The 18,966-nt window shown below is 38.5% G+C and overlaps 1 protein-coding gene across 1 annotated transcript in view; it reads right to left on the bottom strand.

Moving 5' to 3' along the window:
• Positions 1-7,577: 7,577 nt before the first annotated feature.
• Positions 7,578-18,966, bottom strand: part of LOC125772239 (lysosome membrane protein 2) — a 37,432-nt gene continuing 26,043 nt past the window's right edge. Inside the window, exons 3-11 of the mRNA XM_049443714.1 lie at positions 16,759-16,850; positions 16,518-16,675; positions 15,210-15,348; positions 14,933-15,136; positions 9,871-10,126; positions 9,667-9,795; positions 9,462-9,580; positions 9,252-9,377; positions 7,578-9,150 (exon numbers count right to left, since the gene is read on the bottom strand). Of these exons, the coding sequence (XP_049299671.1) occupies positions 8,662-9,150; positions 9,252-9,377; positions 9,462-9,580; positions 9,667-9,795; positions 9,871-10,126; positions 14,933-15,136; positions 15,210-15,348; positions 16,518-16,675; positions 16,759-16,850 (1,712 nt within the window). The 3' untranslated portion in view covers positions 7,578-8,661. The remainder of the gene's footprint in view (positions 9,151-9,251; positions 9,378-9,461; positions 9,581-9,666; positions 9,796-9,870; positions 10,127-14,932; positions 15,137-15,209; positions 15,349-16,517; positions 16,676-16,758; positions 16,851-18,966) is intronic.

Below are 18,966 nucleotides of genomic sequence, written 5' to 3'. Positions count from 1 at the left end.
ATTTTCCACATTTTTGACCAATTTAGCAAAATTTTAAAAATTGAAGTATTTTAATGCGAGTTTGTTGCAATAAGTTTCTTTTCACTCAAATAATGCTTTAAGTTAAATAAAAAATAAAAAATCAGAAAAAAATTTACAAAAATTTTTCAACTCGAAAATTTCATAAGGCTTACCCCTTACGTTTTTTTTGGGAAATTTTGCAAAAAAATTTAAATTGATTTATTTTAATGCCAATTGGTTGCAATGTGTTTCTTTTCACTCAAGTAATGCTTTAAATTAAAAAAAGAGTGAAAAATTATAAAAAAATCGAAAAATTCAAAAAAATAAAAATTTACCAATGCTCATTTTTGCACCAAGTTTTGCCTATAACTCGGTCGGTATCTAACGTATCGCCAATCTTTAACTTGTGGTCGATAGATGGCACCAATGGCTACATTTTCTTCTTGGACGGCCATGCTCTGAGATGTCTGTGTCGGAAGTTATTCGAGAAACCAAGTTCCATACCCTGTTTGAGAAAATGTAAAATTTTCCTCATTTTTGACCAATTTAGCAAAATTTTAAAAATTGAAGTATTTTAATGCGAGTTTGTTGCAATAAGTTTCTTTTCACTCAAATAATGCTTTAAGTTAAATAAAAAATAAAAAATCAGAAAAAAATTTACAAAAATTTTTCAACTCGAAAATTTCATAAGGCTTACCCCTTACGTTTTTTTTGGGAAATTTTGCAAAAAAATTTAAATTGATTTATTTTAATGCCAATTGGTTGCAATGTGTTTCTTTTCACTCAAGTAATGCTTTTAATTAAAAAAAGAGTGAAAAATTATAAAAAAATCGAAAAATTCAAAAAAATAAAAATTTACCAATGCTCATTTTTGCACCAAGTTTTGCCTATAACTCGGTCGGTATCTAACGTATCGCCAATCTTTAACCTGTGGTCGATAGATGGCACCAATGGCTACATTTTCTTCTTGGACGGCCATGCTCTGAGATGTCTGTGTCGGAAGTTATTCGAGAAACCAAGTTCCATACCCTGTTTGAGAAAATGTAAAATTTTCCTCATTTTTGCACCAACTTTTGCCTATAACTCGGTCAGTATCCAACGTATCGCCAATCTTTAACCTGTGGTCGATAGATGGCACCAATGGCTACATTTTCTTTTTGGACGGCCATGCCCTTAGATGTCTGTGCCAGAAGTTATTCGAGAAACCAAGTTCCATACCCTGTTTGAGAAAATGTAAAATTTTCCTCAATTTTGCACCAAGTTTTGCCTATAACTCGGTCGATATCCAACGTATCGCCAATCTTTAACTTGTGGTCGATAGATGGCACCAATGGCTACATTTTCTTCTTGGACGGCCATGCTCTCAGATGTCTGTGTCGGAAGTTATTCGAGGAACCAAGTTCCATACCCTGTTTGAGAAAATGTAAAATTTTCCACATTTTTAAGCAATTTAGCAAAATTTTAAAAGTTGAAGTATTTTAATGCGAGTTTGTTGCAATAAGTTTCTTTTCACTCAAATAATGCTTTAAGTTAAATAAAAAATAAAAAATCAAAAAAAAATTTACAAAAATTTTTCAACTCGAAAATTTCATAAGGCTTACCCCTTACGTTTTTTTTGGGAAATTTTGCAAAAAAATTTAAATTGATTTATTTTAATGCCAATTGGTTGCAATGTGTTTCTTTTCACTCAAGTAATGCTTTTAATTAAAAAAAGAGTGAAAAATTATAAAAAAATCGAAAAATTCAAAAAAATAAAAATTTACCAATGCTCATTTTTGCACCAAGTTTTGCCTATAACTCGGTCGGTATCTAACGTATCGCCAATTTTTAACTTGTGGTCGATAGATGGCACCAATGGCTACATTTTCTTCTTGGACGGCCATGCTCTGAGATGTCTGTGTCGGAAGTTATTCGAGAAACCAAGTTCCATACCCTGTTTGAGAAAATGTAAAATTTTCCTCATTTTTGCACCAACTTTTGCCTATAACTCGGTCAGTATCCAACGTATCGCCAATCTTTAACCTGTGGTCGATAGATGGCACCAATGGCTACATTTTCTTCTTGGACGGCCATGCCCTTAGATGTCTGTGCCAGAAGTTATTCGAGAAACCAAGTTCCATACCCTGTTTGAGAAAATGTAAAATTTTCCTCATTTTTGCACCAAGTTTTGCCTATAACTCGGTCGATATCCAACGTATCGCCAATCTTTAACTTGTGGTCGATAGATGGCACCAATGGCTAAATTTTCTTCTTGGACGGCCATGCTCTCAGATGTCTGTGTCGGAAGTTATTCGAGAAACCAAGTTCCATACCCTGTTTGAGAAAATGTAAAATTTTCCACATTTTTGACCAATTTAGCAAAATTTTAAAAATTGAAGTATTTTAATGCGAGTTTGTTGCAATAAGTTTCTTTTCACTCAAATAATGCTTTAAGTTAAATAAAAAATAAAAAATCAGAAAAAAATTTACAAAAATTTTTCAACTCGAAAATTTCATAAGGCTTACCCCTTACGTTTTTTTTGGGAAATTTTGCAAAAAAATTTAAATTGATTTATTTTAATGCCAATTGGTTGCAATGTGTTTCTTTTCACTCAAGTAATGCTTTAAATTAAAAAAAGAGTGAAAAATTATAAAAAAATCGAAAAATTCAAAAAAATGAAAATTTACCAAGGCTCATTTTTGCACCAACTTTTGCCTATAACTCGATCGGTATCCAACGGATTACCAATCTTTAACTTGTGGTCGATAGATGGCACCAATGGCTACATTTTCTTCTTGGACGGCCATGCTCTGAGATGTCTGTGTCGGAAGTTATTCGAGAATCCAAGTTCCATACCCTGTTTGAGAAAATGTAAAATTTTCCTCATTTTTGCACCAAGTTTTGCCTCTAACTCGGTCGGTATCCAACGTATCGCCAATTTTTAACTTGTGGTCGATAGATGGCACCAATGGCTACATTTTCTTCTTGGACGGCCATGCCCTTAGATGTCTGTGCCAGAAGTTATTCGAGAAACCAAGTTCCATACCCTGTTTGAGAAAATGTAAAATTTTCCACATTTTTGACCAATTTAGCAAAATTTTAAAAATTGAAGTATTTTAATGCGCGTTTGTTGCAATAAGTTTCTTTTCACTCAAATAATGCTTTAAGTTAAATAAAAAATAAAAAATCAGAAAAAAATTTACAAAAATTTTTCAACTCGAAAATTTCATAAGGCTTACCCCTTACGTGTTTTTTGGGAAATTTTGCAAAAAAATTTAAATTGATTTATTTTAATGCCAATTGGTTGCAATGTGTTTCTTTTCACTCAAGTAATGCTTTAAATTAAAAAAAGAGTGAAAAATTATAAAAAAATCGAAAAATTCAAAAAAATAAAAATTTACCAATGCTCATTTTTGCACCAAGTTTTGCCTATAACTCGGTCGATATCCAACGTATCGCCAATTTTTAACTTGTGGTCGATAGATGGCACCAATGGCTACATTTTCTTCTTGGACGGCCATGCTCTGAGATGTCTGTGTCGGAAGTTATTCGAGAAACCAAGTTCCATACCCTGTTTGAGAAAATGTAAAATTTTCCACATTTTTGACCAATTTAGCAAAATTTTAAAAATTGAAGTATTTTAATGCGAGTTTGTTGCAATAATTTTCTTTTCCCACAAATAATGCTTTAAGTTAAATAAAAAATAAAAAATCAGAAAAAAATTTACAAAAATTTTTCAACTCGAAAATTTCATAAGGCTTACCCCTTACGTTTTTTTTGGGAAATTTTGCAAAAAAAATTAAATTGATTTATTTTAATGCCAATTGGTTGCAATGTGTTTCTTTTCACTCAAGTAATGCTTTAAATTAAAAAAAGAGTGAAAAATTATAAAAAAATCGAAAAATTCAAAAAAATGAAAATTTACCAAGGCTCATTTTTGCACCAACTTTTGCCTATAACTCGATCGGTATCCAACGGATTACCAATCTTTAACTTGTGGTCGATAGATGGCACCAATGGCTACATTTTCTTCTTGGACGGCCATGCTCTGAGATGTCTGTGTCGGAAGTTATTCGAGAATCCAAGTTCCATACCCTGTTTGAGAAAATGTAAAATTTTCCTCATTTTTGCACCAAGTTTTGCCTCTAACTCGGTCGGTATCCAACGTATCGCCAATTTTTAACTTGTGGTCGATAGATGGCACCAATGGCTACATTTTCTTCTTGGACGGCCATGCCCTTAGATGTCTGTGCCAGAAGTTATTCGAGAAACCAAGTTCCATACCCTGTTTGAGAAAATGTAAAATTTTCCACATTTTTGACCAATTTAGCAAAATTTTAAAAATTGAAGTATTTTAATGCGCGTTTGTTGCAATAAGTTTCTTTTCACTCAAATAATGCTTTAAGTTAAATAAAAAATAAAAAATCAGAAAAAAATTTACAAAAATTTTTCAACTCGAAAATTTCATAAGGCTTACCCCTTACGTTTTTTTTGGGAAATTTTGCAAAAAAATTTAAATTGATTTATTTTAATGCCAATTGGTTGCAATGTGTTTCTTTTCACTCAAGTAATGCTTTAAATTAAAAAAAGAGTGAAAAATTATAAAAAAATCGAAAAATTCAAAAAAATAAAAATTTACCAATGCTCATTTTTGCACCAAGTTTTGCCTATAACTCGGTCGATATCCAACGTATCGCCAATTTTTAACTTGTGGTCGATAGATGGCACCAATGGCTACATTTTCTTCTTGGACGGCCATGCTCTGAGATGTCTGTGTCGGAAGTTATTCGAGAAACCAAGTTCCATACCCTGTTTGAGAAAATGTAAAATTTTCCACATTTTTGACCAATTTAGCAAAATTTTAAAAATTGAAGTATTTTAATGCGAGTTTGTTGCAATAATTTTCTTTTCCCACAAATAATGCTTTAAGTTAAATAAAAAATAAAAAATCAGAAAAAAATTTACAAAAATTTTTCAACTCGAAAATTTCATAAGGCTTACCCCTTACGTTTTTTTTGGGAAATTTTGCAAAAAAAATTAAATTGATTTATTTTAATGCCAATTGGTTGCAATGTGTTTCTTTTCACTCAAGTAATGCTTTAAATTAAAAAAAGAGTGAAAAATTATAAAAAAATCGAAAAATTCAAAAAAATGAAAATTTACCAAGGCTCATTTTTGCACCAACTTTTGCCTATAACTCGATCGGTATCCAACGGATTACCAATCTTTAACTTGTGGTCGATTGATGGCACCAATGGCTACATTTTCTTCTTGGACGGCCATGCCCTCAGATGTCTGTGCCAGAAGTTATTCGAGGAACCAAGTTCCATACCCTGTTTGAGGAAATATAAAATTTTCCTCATTTTTGCACCAACTTTGGCTATAACTCGGTCGGTATTTTCTCGGCTACATTTTCTTCTTGGACGGCCATGGCCTCAGATGTCTGTGCCAGAAGTTATTCGAGGAACCAAGTTCCATACCCCGTTTGAGAAAATGTAAAATTTTCCTCATTTTTGCACCAAGTTTTGCCTTATGCAACGTTTCGCCAATCTTTAACTTGTGGTCGATAGATGGCACCAATGGCTAAATTTTCTTCTTGGACGGCCATGCTCTGAGATGTCTGTGTCGGAAGTTATTCGAGAATCCAAGTTCCATACCCTGTTTGAGAAAATGTAAAATTTTCCTCATTTTTGCACCAAGTTTTGCCTATAACTCGGTCGATATCCAACGTATCGCCAATTTTTAACTTGTGGTCGATAGATGGCACCAATGGCTACATTTTCTTCTTGGACGGCCATGCTCTCAGATGTCTGTGTCGGAAGTTATTCGAGAAACCAAGTTCCATACCCTGTTTGAGAAAATGTAAAATTTTCCTCATTTTTGCACCAAGTTTTGCCTATAACTCGGTCGGTATCCAACGTATCGCCAATCTTTAACCTGTGGTCGATAGATGGCACCAATGGCTACATTTTCTTCTTGGACGGCCATGCTCTGAGATGTCTGTGTCGGAAGTTATTCGAGAAACCAAGTTCCATACCCTGTTTGAGAAAATGTAAAATTTTCCACATTTTTGACCAATTTAGCAAAATTTTAAAAATTGAAGTATTTTAATGCGAGTTTGTTGCAATAATTTTCTTTTCCCACAAATAATGCTTTAAGTTAAATAAAAAATAAAAAATCAGAAAAAAATTTACAAAAATTTTTCAACTCGAAAATTTCATAAGGCTTACCCCTTACGTTTTTTTTGGGAAATTTTGCAAAAAAATTTAAATTGATTTATTTTAATGCCAATTGGTTGCAATGTGTTTCTTTTCACTCAAGTAATGCTTTAAATTAAAAAAAGAGTGAAAAATAATAAAAAAATCGAAAAATTCAAAAAAATAAAAATTTACCAAGGCTCATTTTTGCACCAACTTTTGCCTATAACTCGGTCGATATCCAACGTATCGCCAATCTTTAACTTGTGGTCGATAGATGGCACCAATGGCTACATTTTCTTCTTGGACGGCCATGCTCTGAGATGTCTGTGTCGGAAGTTATTCGAGAAACCAAGTTCCATACCCTGTTTGAGAAAATGTAAAATTTTCCTCATTTTTGCACCAACTTTTGCCTATAACTCGGTCGGTATCCAACGTATCGCCAATCTTTAACCTGTGGTCGATAGATGGCACCAATGGCTAAATTTTCTTCTTGGACGGCTATGCTCTCAGATGTCTGTGTCGGAAGTTATTCGAGAAACCAAGTTCCATACCTTGTTTGAGAAAATGTAAAATTTTCCACATTTTTGAGCAATTTAGCAATAAGTTACTTTTCACTCAAATAATGCTTTAAATAAGAAACACAATAAAAAAAAAAAAATTGAAACAAATTGGAAAAATTCCTAAGGCTATAGCTTGTGGGTCAAGAGCGAAAGACTTGTGCGCACTCCCGCACAGCTCACGGGAAAAACAGGTAGCTGTTTCGCAGGAATCGCTCCTGCGTGCAGCGCTCCTTGTGGTGCGAAAATTCGCTCCTGGGAGCGCATCGCACAATCGCTCCTGTGTGCAGCGCTCCTTGTGGTGCTACCTCAAGCGCACCGCACACTTTAGAGAGCGAGAGCGGTGCGCTCCGCTCTTGCAAAAGAGCTACTTGACCCAACACTAATTACAATGTAACCCCGTCACTAAACGCTTAGAAATTGTCGCGTTTCGGAAGCTAGATATGTCGGAATCGTAGTTATAATTACTTGAGTATTGATGGTACGGTGATGGTCATGAAATGAGAAAAAAGTCGGACGAGTTGGATTACCCGGATACAAAGGTTTTTATCTTTATGCTACTCGAAGCTGCTTCTTATTGGTGCTATCCGACTTCTAATATTCGATCCCGATTGTATTTTTCACCGGTGACGCGGTAGGCAAAAACATCTTCGTTCACCTATTTATCTTGTTACAATTTCTTGTGGCAATGCAATGTTTGCAATGTACGCAAACGCGACAATTGCTAAGCATGTAGTGACGGGGTAAGAATGGAGGGAAAGAAACACTGATTTTCTTAAACAATTTCTTTCTACTTCAAAGGAAATTTTTAATAAAAAAGCAACTAGTAACAGCAAAAAGTTAGACAAAAAATCGAAAAACTCTTTATTTACATATGAATAAAACAATTACACGCCTATTTACAATCAGTGGTACACATGCGTTCGATACAAATTCATAGCTACCTTATGTTGTTTTATTATTTTTTTTGTTTACTAAACTTAACACTACTTACAATCTAAAAAGAGTTTCATTATTCCCACGCCATGCAGGATAGTGGAATTTGTTTTTTTTTTGCCAAAATCAGCTCAGCATTTTATAATAACATTTCTTATCAATTTGTTCCTAAATGTTCAACATTGTCCCGTTTAAAAAAAAGTAGTACCACAAATATGATACTGGAACTGTAAACGAATGTTTTACGACTTGCATCTGTATTACTTTCGACCTATCGATTGAGCAATTTTCTTCCACACAAACACTTTTCCTAACCTTGGGTTTGAGCAGTTCGTTATGTATTTGTGTGTGTGTGCGTGTGTGTTGTTGTTTTTAAGGCAATACTTTTGTTAACAAGTCTTATTTTGGGTTACAATTTTCTTAGTCCTAATGGAAAGATAGAAATCAATTACATTTGACTGAATTTTTTCATATTTTTACACACACAAACACACACCAACCAATTTTGCTACAGTGCCCTTTTCCAGTTTGGTTCGTATCTTAAGAGTAATGTGGACGGAGGACGCATCACGCGTTGAAATTGGTTTCGATGGCAGTGCGCAAAACGGTAGATCGTTTCACGCCGACCGTTACGACATTTTTTTTTTCTAAAAAAATACTAAATCTACATTGGACAACTTAACTTAACAAAAAGGGGTAAAGAGGGGGGGCGTATACTAAACGTCAAGCGGGAACATAGTCGATGGGTGGTCACATGGAAGGAAACTAATTAAAAATTATCAGCAGTCTCTATCACCATTTGAAACGATCAAGTAACGCGGGAAGGTGGAAGGATGGAGTGGAGGAGAGAAAGAGAGAGGGGGATAGTTTTTACCGATCGTTTCAAGGAAAATGTAACTCATATCTTATAGGAAAACGTGTGTCAAATGTGTGTGTTAAGTGTGTGAAAGTAACGGAGGGAATGAATTGTCCTGACGCGATCGTCTTACTAGGCAGGTGAATCTTCCTCAGATAGTAGACTTTGGTCCTTCGGTTGAATGTACAGATGATGATGATGACTATGCAGCAGGTTGTGATTATGAAGCAGATGATTGTTATTGTTACTGCTGCTGCTGCTGCTGCTGCTATTGCTTTCCGTTGCTGTGCCGGGCTCCTGTTCGGGGCCGGACACGTTTTGTGCGGTGACGGTTTCACCGTTAGCCTTTAGCAAGATGTAGCTATCTCGGTGCAGTATCCGATGCTGCCCGTTACTGATCAGATGGCTACCTCTTCGAAGTGATCGACGACCCATCTCGAGCAGTTCGGTCGTAGGATCATCCGTAAAGACGAAGTTTTTATACGCCCGAACAAAGACGTAGATCATTGCGAAGGCACCGGTAAGGATCATACCGTACGATAGGATGGGCAGAGCCGTGGGAGCGAACACTGTCGCCAGATAGATCCACCGGCGAATGGGAGGTGTTAGTTCACTGACACCCTAATAAAAAGGGAAAAACATAAGTGAAACGAATAAATAAGACAATGTTGTACTGCAAATCACATAACTTTAGGCGCTCAGAAAAGGTTTCGCCAGCTTACCTCCTCGAGCCACATGATGGGAAATACGAAATCCCGAAAGTCTTTGGTTGCCATCACGTTCGGAGCTTTCTCGACTAGAAGATTGAGTTGCACCCGTACCTGACCCTCGAGCGGGACGCCCAGTTTCTGTGTGCAAGAATGAGGGAGTGTGAAACGGTTTACACTTAGTGACACCTGTGAGATCGGTAATAATGAGCTGAGTAAACTTACGGGTTGTATTTTGAAGTACGTTTCGTGCTGCTCGGCATTGGGCTGTAGACCTTCAACCGCGTCCAGAAGTTGTGGATCAGATTGGAAGAAGTGTGGGTTCGAGATGTAAACTGGGGCACCTGGAAGATGGTGATAGAATTGATGGTATAGAATCGAGTGGATATGGGATAGTGGAAGAGATTCGTCCAACGACAATCCTACGTACCATACTGGCATGGACTAATGTTCTGCAGTCCGTAATATTTCTTGTACGCGGAATGATCGAAACAGGTGTTATTCTCGTTCGGTGGTCCATAAGCATCCTCGGCGAGTGTGTAAAGATCGGCACCAATTCCTGCATATAGACAGTACACCGTATCGTACAAACCACACATTCCTTCCCACTACTTCACGCTCCCACACTACTTACCATCCTTTTCGACCGGTTCCCGATAAACCAGTGGTAGCGTACGGCAGAGATCCTTATCGTAGATGTACACCACATCCTTCTGCGTAATGTCACGCGGCGGAAAGAAGCTTCCCTCCGACGCCTTTATGCTGCGGCACGGTTCACCATCCCAGTGCGGCAGATAGTCCAACCCGTTCAACTTGTCGAAGTATCCAAACTTCTCCATACCCGTATGTCCCGTGTGCATCGTTGCGTACTCCGTTAGTGTTCCATTTCTCTGCACAGATTATACAGGTTGATGTATATTTTTTTGGTGGGACGACGATTGATTGGTAGACACAATAAGAAAATCAGAAACGAGAAGTAGAAAAAGGGGACGGATTGTTTGGATTTGTCAGCAAGTGGGTTTTGTGTTGAGTAGGTAAGTGAAGCAACATGGCAATACAAGAAAATATGATTGAGAAAAGGAAAATGAAAAGAAATAATAGAGTTGATGAAAACATCACAAGATGTTTAGCAGTAATTGGATAAAATGAGAAGAAAATAGAAAAATAATGAAACATAAAAAAATAAATAATGAACAATCAAAATTAAATGTAATTAAAATGAATGAATGAATTAAAAATGAAAAGTATGAATTAAATGATATGAAAATGATAATGTTAAATGCCGTCAACTGTACAAGATAACGATTGAAGAGGAAAAAAATGTACAAAAAAAAATAGCTATAAGAAAGACTTTTTCGTGAAATCCCAGAAAAGAAACCAGAAATCAAAAAGTAGGTGTATGAATTGCAAAACTATTTTAGATAAAATAAATACAATGTTAGAAAGTAGAAGAAGCGCTAGATGATTGATGTTAAATTTAAAAAATAAATAAAACATGAAAAGATGCAAAAAGAAGGATAACTCTAGTGGTAAAACTAGCTAAAAAAATTCAGTTTATTTATTTAAAAAATTACGCTCAAACACCACCTAAATCGCAACGACAATTACGATGGTCAACAAAGTAGCGATCTTTCTGGTTAAATAATATCACTTCCTACTAGCCCATCCCATCATCAGCGTCATCATCCGCACGATCTGGTATTGGCAATTGAGCGGAAAATTCCTTTTCAAACACGCGTTTTCTAACCAACAACGGCGAATAAATAATTTATACGGGAAAGCCCGTTTCCGTACTATTTCATAACGTCGTGTGACTCGTTGATTTAAATTAGTAAGAAAAAAAAGCGAGCATTATGCAATGCGGGTGCATCCGTTCTCGTGATTTCATGCTACCGTTATTTGAAGATCGCAGATATCAATGGTCGTTATCAATGCAAACGCTTGATTAGATGCGTGCGGAAAATGATGTTTCTTCCTCGTTCCCTTTTCCCCATTCCTTGTCTCCTTCTCTCCGCCCGCTAAGTAGACGAGTAGATGGAAAGTTTTGTGCCATCCGATAGCTTAATGTAAACGTGATCGATCCACCAGTAGTAAACAGCTGACACCGAGTTTCAAACGTTCGATAGCGATCGATTTGCGGTAGAAGGTTCTCTCCGTTTCGCGTTTTATTCCCTTAACAGAGGAACAAACACACTAGAAGAAAAAAAACTTGGTTGCAGTAAAAACGAATGCTTTTTTGCGTTTGAATGTTGGTTTTGTTTCCCACGTGTTCGAGATCGATGAAATATGATCGTGTGGTTGGGTGTAATCAATAGCATGAGCATTGGATAAGGTAGTAAAAATACAACAACGGTAGCGTTCTAATCAGTGTAATAGCTTAACCCGAGTTGTAGACATTGTTGAGAACTCCAACTGACCATCACAGTACGTGACGCTGTCCCTATCGCTCTCCCTATTCTATTTAAATTTCGCACCCACCGTTCGTGCTGGACAACTTTTAACTCGATTGTATCATTTACATTCGTGCGTCTGAATTTCCAATAAATTACACCGATGTGCTGACCGGGCGAGGGAGGCTGTAAATCACTTCCTGTTCATATCGAGCACAAAGGAATTGCCTTCCCTTCGCTTTGACGTACTCCACATTTCGTCAGGTTCTGAGATTATTCCATGCGATGATGACAGCAAGATAATGCACAATAAAAACAAAAGCGCATCGTGATACAATTCTTCCAGTGGACAGTTAAAATGGCACCCGGCGTGTTGTGCCCTGTTAGCGATGATTCAGTAACTCCCCTGATAGGGGTGAGGGGAGGGGGTTTGGATGGCTTTCAGTGTAAGTTATTTTATCGCCCTTCATCAGCATATTAGTCGGACGGACCACTGTCGACACAGGGGAGAAAGGATCGGAATGGGAGAGACGGCAAGGCGAGTTACCTGCCTGCTTATAATAATCATTTGTTTACATACAATGAAGTCGTCCACTCACCCCCCCCCCCCCCCCTACCCCAACCCCTCTCCCACCCCATCCCCCTTCCGAGCGTACCAACTTCAAAGATGGAAAAGTTCGAAGCCACGCGAAAAGGCTCCCAGGCAGTAGACATGGATGCTGCTGCTTTTGATATGCTTCATCGGATCTTCGAATCGCGTTTTTCCCCTGTAGGGCTGTGTGTGCCACCCGAAGGGTGACGGAGGGAGTTGGGTAAGGATGAAAGCAATCTGGAACGAATTAATAAGGCTGTCCCGTACAACCTTCGATGTGGGAAAATTGGGTTTTCGCTTTCATGCGTTACGCTCCTTGTTCTTTGCCAGCAATGTTGCTTATCGACTAATTTACTTTTGATGATGCGATTCGGTGTAATTTACGGTTACACTGGGCCACTACCATTTTGGGGCTTGCAAGCTGCTGAGCGAAGTTTGGGACTTTGCATTAATGAAGTTAATCGTAGCGCATTAAGAGTTTAATTTAATAATTTGTTTACAATGGTGTGGTATTCTTTACAAGCTTGAAGATGTGATTAATACTTACGCAAACAAAGAGATATTTCAATTAAAGGTGTGTTTTAGTGCTTATCATAAATATTGTATTTGATTACGATGGTAATTATTCTTAACCATTCCATTAGACGTTTTTTTCTGGCTATCAATGTTGAAGGAGCGTAATAAAACTGTCAAATGGTTGGCAGTTAGAGAACTGCCTTCCACCTTTAAAAGACACCGATGGCATTGTGGAACGCTAATGCATTTTTTTCTCTCATCTCTCTAATGCTTCATCAAGTATACAAGCGTCCGGAGAGTTAAGCTGTACTAAAGAACCACACGACCCTAACCCATCGATCCGGAACAGCCGCAAGGAAGCTCACCAGATTCAATGTCTCTGACAGGCAGGGAAAAAAGGTTCAATGCCACTATATAACGGTCGTGGGGTAAGAAATCATTCGCCGATTATTGTTAGCCATGCTACTTAGTAGTGACAATATGGCTATTGCTTGAAAGAAGAAATTCATCCACCCAGAAAGTTGGGCGACAAGGCGAACGATGATCGGAATGTTCGTAAAGGCGGTGTGTCTTACTAACATCAGGAGTAGTTTTTTTCTCTCTCCTCCTTTTTCGTTTGGCGAACCGTTTAAACGGCGTGCATGCTGTAATCGATAATTGATGGGTAGTCTTCCTGCATCCAGTGTTGGTCAGGGTCATGATCTCCGGTGAGTGCACGCGCACGTAGACGACGAACCCCCGCCTTCGACCGGGGGTGGCACCGTATGTTCGATGCGTATCGGACCCGCGATGCATATCGTATCTGAGTTTTCTCATCGCACCATGCGATTAAAGCCCGATCGTGTGATGTACAAAGGGTCGATTATTAGTCGACACAAATGATTCGTTGTTGTATTTGCACGATACAACTACGATACGAATCGCTTAAATACGCTTAATACATTCGATGAAATTAATTTAGAAGCCATTTTTTAAATATTTTTTTGCTGTGGAACAAACTTAGCACATTCTAGAGCGCATACAAAAGAAATGTTCACATATGGACGTGTTGCATAGTGGGAAAATGGTTGATTTAAATCAAATGATTAAATGTTGAAACATTCCATTTTCACACATCAGCATGAGTTATGCGAAAATAAAAAATAACAGGGAAAGAAAAGAATGAAAGCTATGATCATAAGTTTTTAATCCCTTAATTCACCACCGTGTGATCGATTCGATTCAGTTTCGGCAGGTGGAAAAACTTCTCAGCATCGTGCAAATAATTCCAACACTAACAATGGATTCCGCACTGAGAAATGCGGAAAAACTGAAACCTGTCTAGCTTGATCGAGTTGCGTTTGATTAACGCCGTTACACCCCAAGGGGGTTGTTTGTGGTTAGGAAAATTATCTGCAGCTTAACGAGCCAAGAAAAAAAAATCAAGAAACGCTTGGATCTCGGAACGGCCGGAAGTTCTAGGCCGTTTGTGAGCGTTGAAAAAGTCAAGGTTCTGAGTGGCATAGACGAGTGCCTTCCGTCTATTGATGGTTGTTTGAGGAACAAAGATTTTTTGAAAGTATGTAAAGATTGGAAATGTATTCAGAAAGGAAACCAGATGATTAATAAATAAGTAAATGAAAGAAAGAAAGAAAGAAGTTCTAAAGAAAAAAGGACTCAATGGATGAAGATGCAGTGCGGCTAGACTTTGGGATGATTGATCAATGAAGAGCATGAAGAGGAGTGCTGAGTATGATGATGATGATGATGATGATCATTGTTGGAAAAATCTACCTGTAATGAATCGAAACACACAAAGAGAGAAAACATGCAAATGGAAACAAAGAATAAAGCAATCCGGACCAATTCGTGTTAGATTCTCGTTTCTAAGCGACTTCCTTATGTCACTTGGTCTGCACGTCTCTACACCGTTGGATACGGATGATGGGTTTTGATGTGGAATTTGCTCGGAGATGATGGAAGCATTTGAATCAGTTTGCTACGAATAATGATGATGATTGCTAGTGGTTACGATCGTAAACAGTGGAGCGCACACACAACCTCGCTAATGATGATGGTTTCATGGTCTTATGTTGGACTTCTTTTTTTTTAAGATAGTGTGAAGATGAAGAGATCATTCGCAATATTTCCGAACACATCACATCCAGGAAGAAAAGCTAAGAAACAGCCGGAAAATATGCAACTCCGAACAGACTTACCCCATTTAGTAGGCCCATCTTTTCCATGGGTCGTCGATTACGGGGATAGAATCGATGGGCCAAACTGACGAGCGTATCGTCGTAACCAAATACCAGCTCGTCGGCCGTCAGTGAAATGAACGGTTTGTATTTGGTTGCCGTTAGTAATACAGATATGGTCTTTGCGACCACGAAGCTGAGGTACTTGCTTTGGGTAGAGATGGTCTAGGACAAGGAAGGAAAATAAAAAAAAACGTTTAATTTGGTTTGTTAATGTCAGCGGACGTCACACACTTACCAGCAGTGGAATATTTGGTGTCGTAATGCGAAGGTTCTTATCTACACTAAGCTCAGGCACGAACTGTAGAATCTTCTTGTGCTGGTACGTCACGGTGTAGTTATCGTGAAACTTGATGTTCACTTTCTCCATATCCTCCCTGTGTCGAGAAACGAACATAAATAGACATCAAATTAGTAGACGAAGGAGCTTTCGTGCAAGCGTGGCACTGATGAACGGATGTCGATGTACACAAGACCGGACGGCCATGATCTTGCGTTGGATCGGTCAATGGAAGTAGCCGCCAGCGTGTTGCTGTGCGATCTTGATTGCCGTGTGGTAGTGCTGCCTGTTCGGTCTTGGTTTAAGTACCTCCTGTCACCCTCGCCCTCGACGCTCGTCCGTTGGGCTACGTTTAGGTTGATGCAATTACTTGTCTAATAAACTAATCCATCGAGCCATTGCGAGGTACCTCTTGGTTGTCGGGTGGATCTTCCGTACGGGTGCGGAACAGTGTGTTTGAGGCGAAAACTTGTCGTACTTGAACGTGGCCGACGGACACATTGACCATTGAACTCGGGCGCGAACGTACGTAGAACGCACACCGAGTGTACCAAGGGCCTCTCCGGCTAGAGACGTAAACCGTGCCACAGTGCAATTAGGCACCGAGAACGATCTATTTTGGTGATCGAACCGCGCGAGTAGTACGTGTTACAAGTCAAGTGTTTGTTTATATTTTTACATAATAAGTTACACAATCCTCGTCTAATCAGGTGCGTGTGAGTTTTATCACGCAAAGGTAAAACGATACACGTGCGAAAAAATTTACTCCCCGCACCTAGATTCCTTACGAGATTGATTAAATCTTTACATCTGGCCGGAGTAGGGGAATTTTCCTCATTTTTTTTCCTATTCTACCCATTTAGAAAGAGTTCGATCGTGTGGTGTACAGTAAGATATGTGTATTAATTTTAATGAAGTGCAATTTTCATCCCCAAGGGAATGTGCAATCTGGGGGAAAACCAGAAATGACCTCCTCAATTCATACGTGGCGTTACGATTGTTTCACTCTCTTTCTCTCCTTTTCTATATGTTCTGGGAAGAATGGAATCAAATACCGTACCGGAAAACGCAAACGTGATCGTTAATGAGAAACCGTCAACAATGATCGTACGATTGTGTAAATCTCGACTATTCCTGGAATATGTTAGCTGCATCCCGGATCAAGATCGGATATAAATAGAACGAATGGGCCGGCAAGCGTGTAATATATTGTCTGTTTCTGTACATCCCACTATCGGGAACAGGTCGAGAATGTTCAACACTTACCTATACACGAATGGTCCTACTTCAACTAGTTTTGGCTTTTCACCGGTAAGGAATCCCTCCGGATTAGTAACATTAAATATGTACACCTTAGTTAGCCTAGTCACACCCGGACGCTGCCAGTAGTGGAAGCTTATCGTGCCGTTCCACAGTCTCAGATTCTATAAGGGAGGGACAGGAATTAAAAAAAAAATAAATGGGTTTATTATTCGTTAATACATTTCTGCGAAGCATTACGACTTACCTTCATGATGAAAATGTTTAGCCAAGGCACGGACGATAGTATAACACCGGCAATAAGGGTGACAATTCCAAATATAATTACCGCTACGCGATCTGGAACGAGAAGAATTGTAATGTTTAATTAATTAGCTTGCTTTTTATGGTTGGATTGTTTAAATTTATAGTTGATGTTAAATGTTAAATGAATGTTTTAAGTACAAAAACAATTACTCAGTAGAAGAGGAAACTTTTCCCTTTTTCATCAATCCATTAAATTCTCTGAGGTGAAAATCCTCATCTCAACAAATCCATAAACCTTGTGGCAATATCGGTCAATCTGAATAGGTCTCATCAGGGAGGGGTTACAACCAAGACCTGCATTCATTCAGTACGACCTTTCTGTATCGACAAACAACCACAGGATGGAGAATGTGACTGCAGTGCACTGCCATACTGAACAGTGTTTTGTCCTTTAATACACTTATGCGATGCTATTTCTCTGTGTGTGAAGCATGTTTGTGGTGAAGTTGGGTTTTCTCACGACAATAAAAGGGGACCACCAATTCAAGTGGGTTGAGATTTCATCGAAGGAAGGGGTTGGCTTTAATCTCAAACCAACAAACCACAGACACTTTAAGGACAATGTTGCCCACTGTTGGTCACTATGCTCATGATGATGATGATAATGATGATGGAAAAGTGATTTAATAGCTTGCTGAAAATATTGCTGCCAAGGGTTAGAAGGTTTCAAAATGCAGGAAGTAATAATGATTAATTATTTTAATAATTTATATTCGATTTTGATTGATAGCATAGTTTAGAATTATATTTTTTATTACTAAGAAATACATTTCCATTTTTTATTAATTTTTCGCTTAGCTTCCCTGAATGCGTTTAAGTTTTAGCCCCCGCGGACAAACAATTAACGAGGAATGCCTAATACATGACCCCATGCCAAAGTATGGTTTCCCTTTCTAGTGTGGTTTATGCAAAAAAAACGCCCTTTTGCATACATTATATCACCGCCCAGACCGTTATCTACCTTGAAGGTTCAGCGTGTGATAATGAATAGGTACGAATAGGGTATATCGTGTCGTCCTTCGACTTCGGTCCCCACACGCGGAAGTATCCGAAGGAACAATTAATTGAGATTTGATACACCGCGATGTAATTTCACCCACATTCCACTGTTTGCGAATGATAGCAACACTGTCTCCGTTAGGTTTGATTCTCATTTTTCTGAAAACCCCTTACGGCAACACGGTTGACCTCCGAGGAAGGGAGTTGCTGGCTAATCGATTGTAATCCCACCGCCCTTAAACCTATAATCATGTCAACACCAATCTCCCCCGACGGGGTTCTAAAACTCGGGTCTGGCGTGAGTGTGATGGCCTTGTAAGGGCCACGTGTTTGCCAACGGGTTTCTCTCCGATTGACCGAAGCTCCAATAAGTTCCCGTTTCAGGTACAATTTGCTTGCATAAACTCGTTATAGTTCGCGCCTTCCCTTTTTAATATCACGCCCGTCTAGGCTAGGTCAGGACATCGGCACTGATAGGCTTTAAGATGTACAATTTAATTGAATAATAATTACATCAGCAAGGTAACAGTAACTGAGTGACTTCCTTGGAGACTTCGAGCACTCAAGAGTGTAAGATCGATGTACGATTCGGGACGGTTTCGGGTACGCAGTATTTGAGTGAGCTGGTGTCCTATCACGACCTACCACCAACCCGTGTAAACCTTCTAGTATGGGCTAAAACAGGTATTGAAAAATGGATATGGCAGCATAACGACCTGCCATGGATATTTCGGTTATATAATCAAGCGCTACTCTTTACGGAGCTTTTTTTTCTCCTGACATGTTGTGCTAAAACAGGTCGCCCATGGAGGCAAAGGAATGGACAAGAAACAAATCAAACAAGAACAAATGCTCGGCGGGATGTGATCACACGGTTGAAGCTGCTGATCTTTCGACCCGCTGGAATAAGTGCGAGATCATGGGCCGTGCAGCAAAAGGGAGAAAAGGTGAAATCCTGCTCCCTTGGCCTATATAGAAAATTTTTGCCACACTTTGAGTGTGGTACGGGAAGAAAAAGGAATTAGAGATTATGAGCTGGCTTATTGGTGTTGTTAATTTATGACATCATTTAAACCGATCACCTCGTGGGAAAGATCAGATTATTCTGCTGCAGAATGGGTGAACAGCAGCAAATTTGGTCAGCAAATTC

Source organism: Anopheles funestus, chromosome 3RL (genome assembly GCF_943734845.2).
Source record: "Anopheles funestus chromosome 3RL, idAnoFuneDA-416_04, whole genome shotgun sequence".
Taxonomy (NCBI): domain Eukaryota; kingdom Metazoa; phylum Arthropoda; class Insecta; order Diptera; family Culicidae; genus Anopheles; species Anopheles funestus.
The sequence above is the reverse complement of the archived record's forward strand: the minus strand, read 5'-3'. Positions and strand labels throughout refer to the sequence as shown.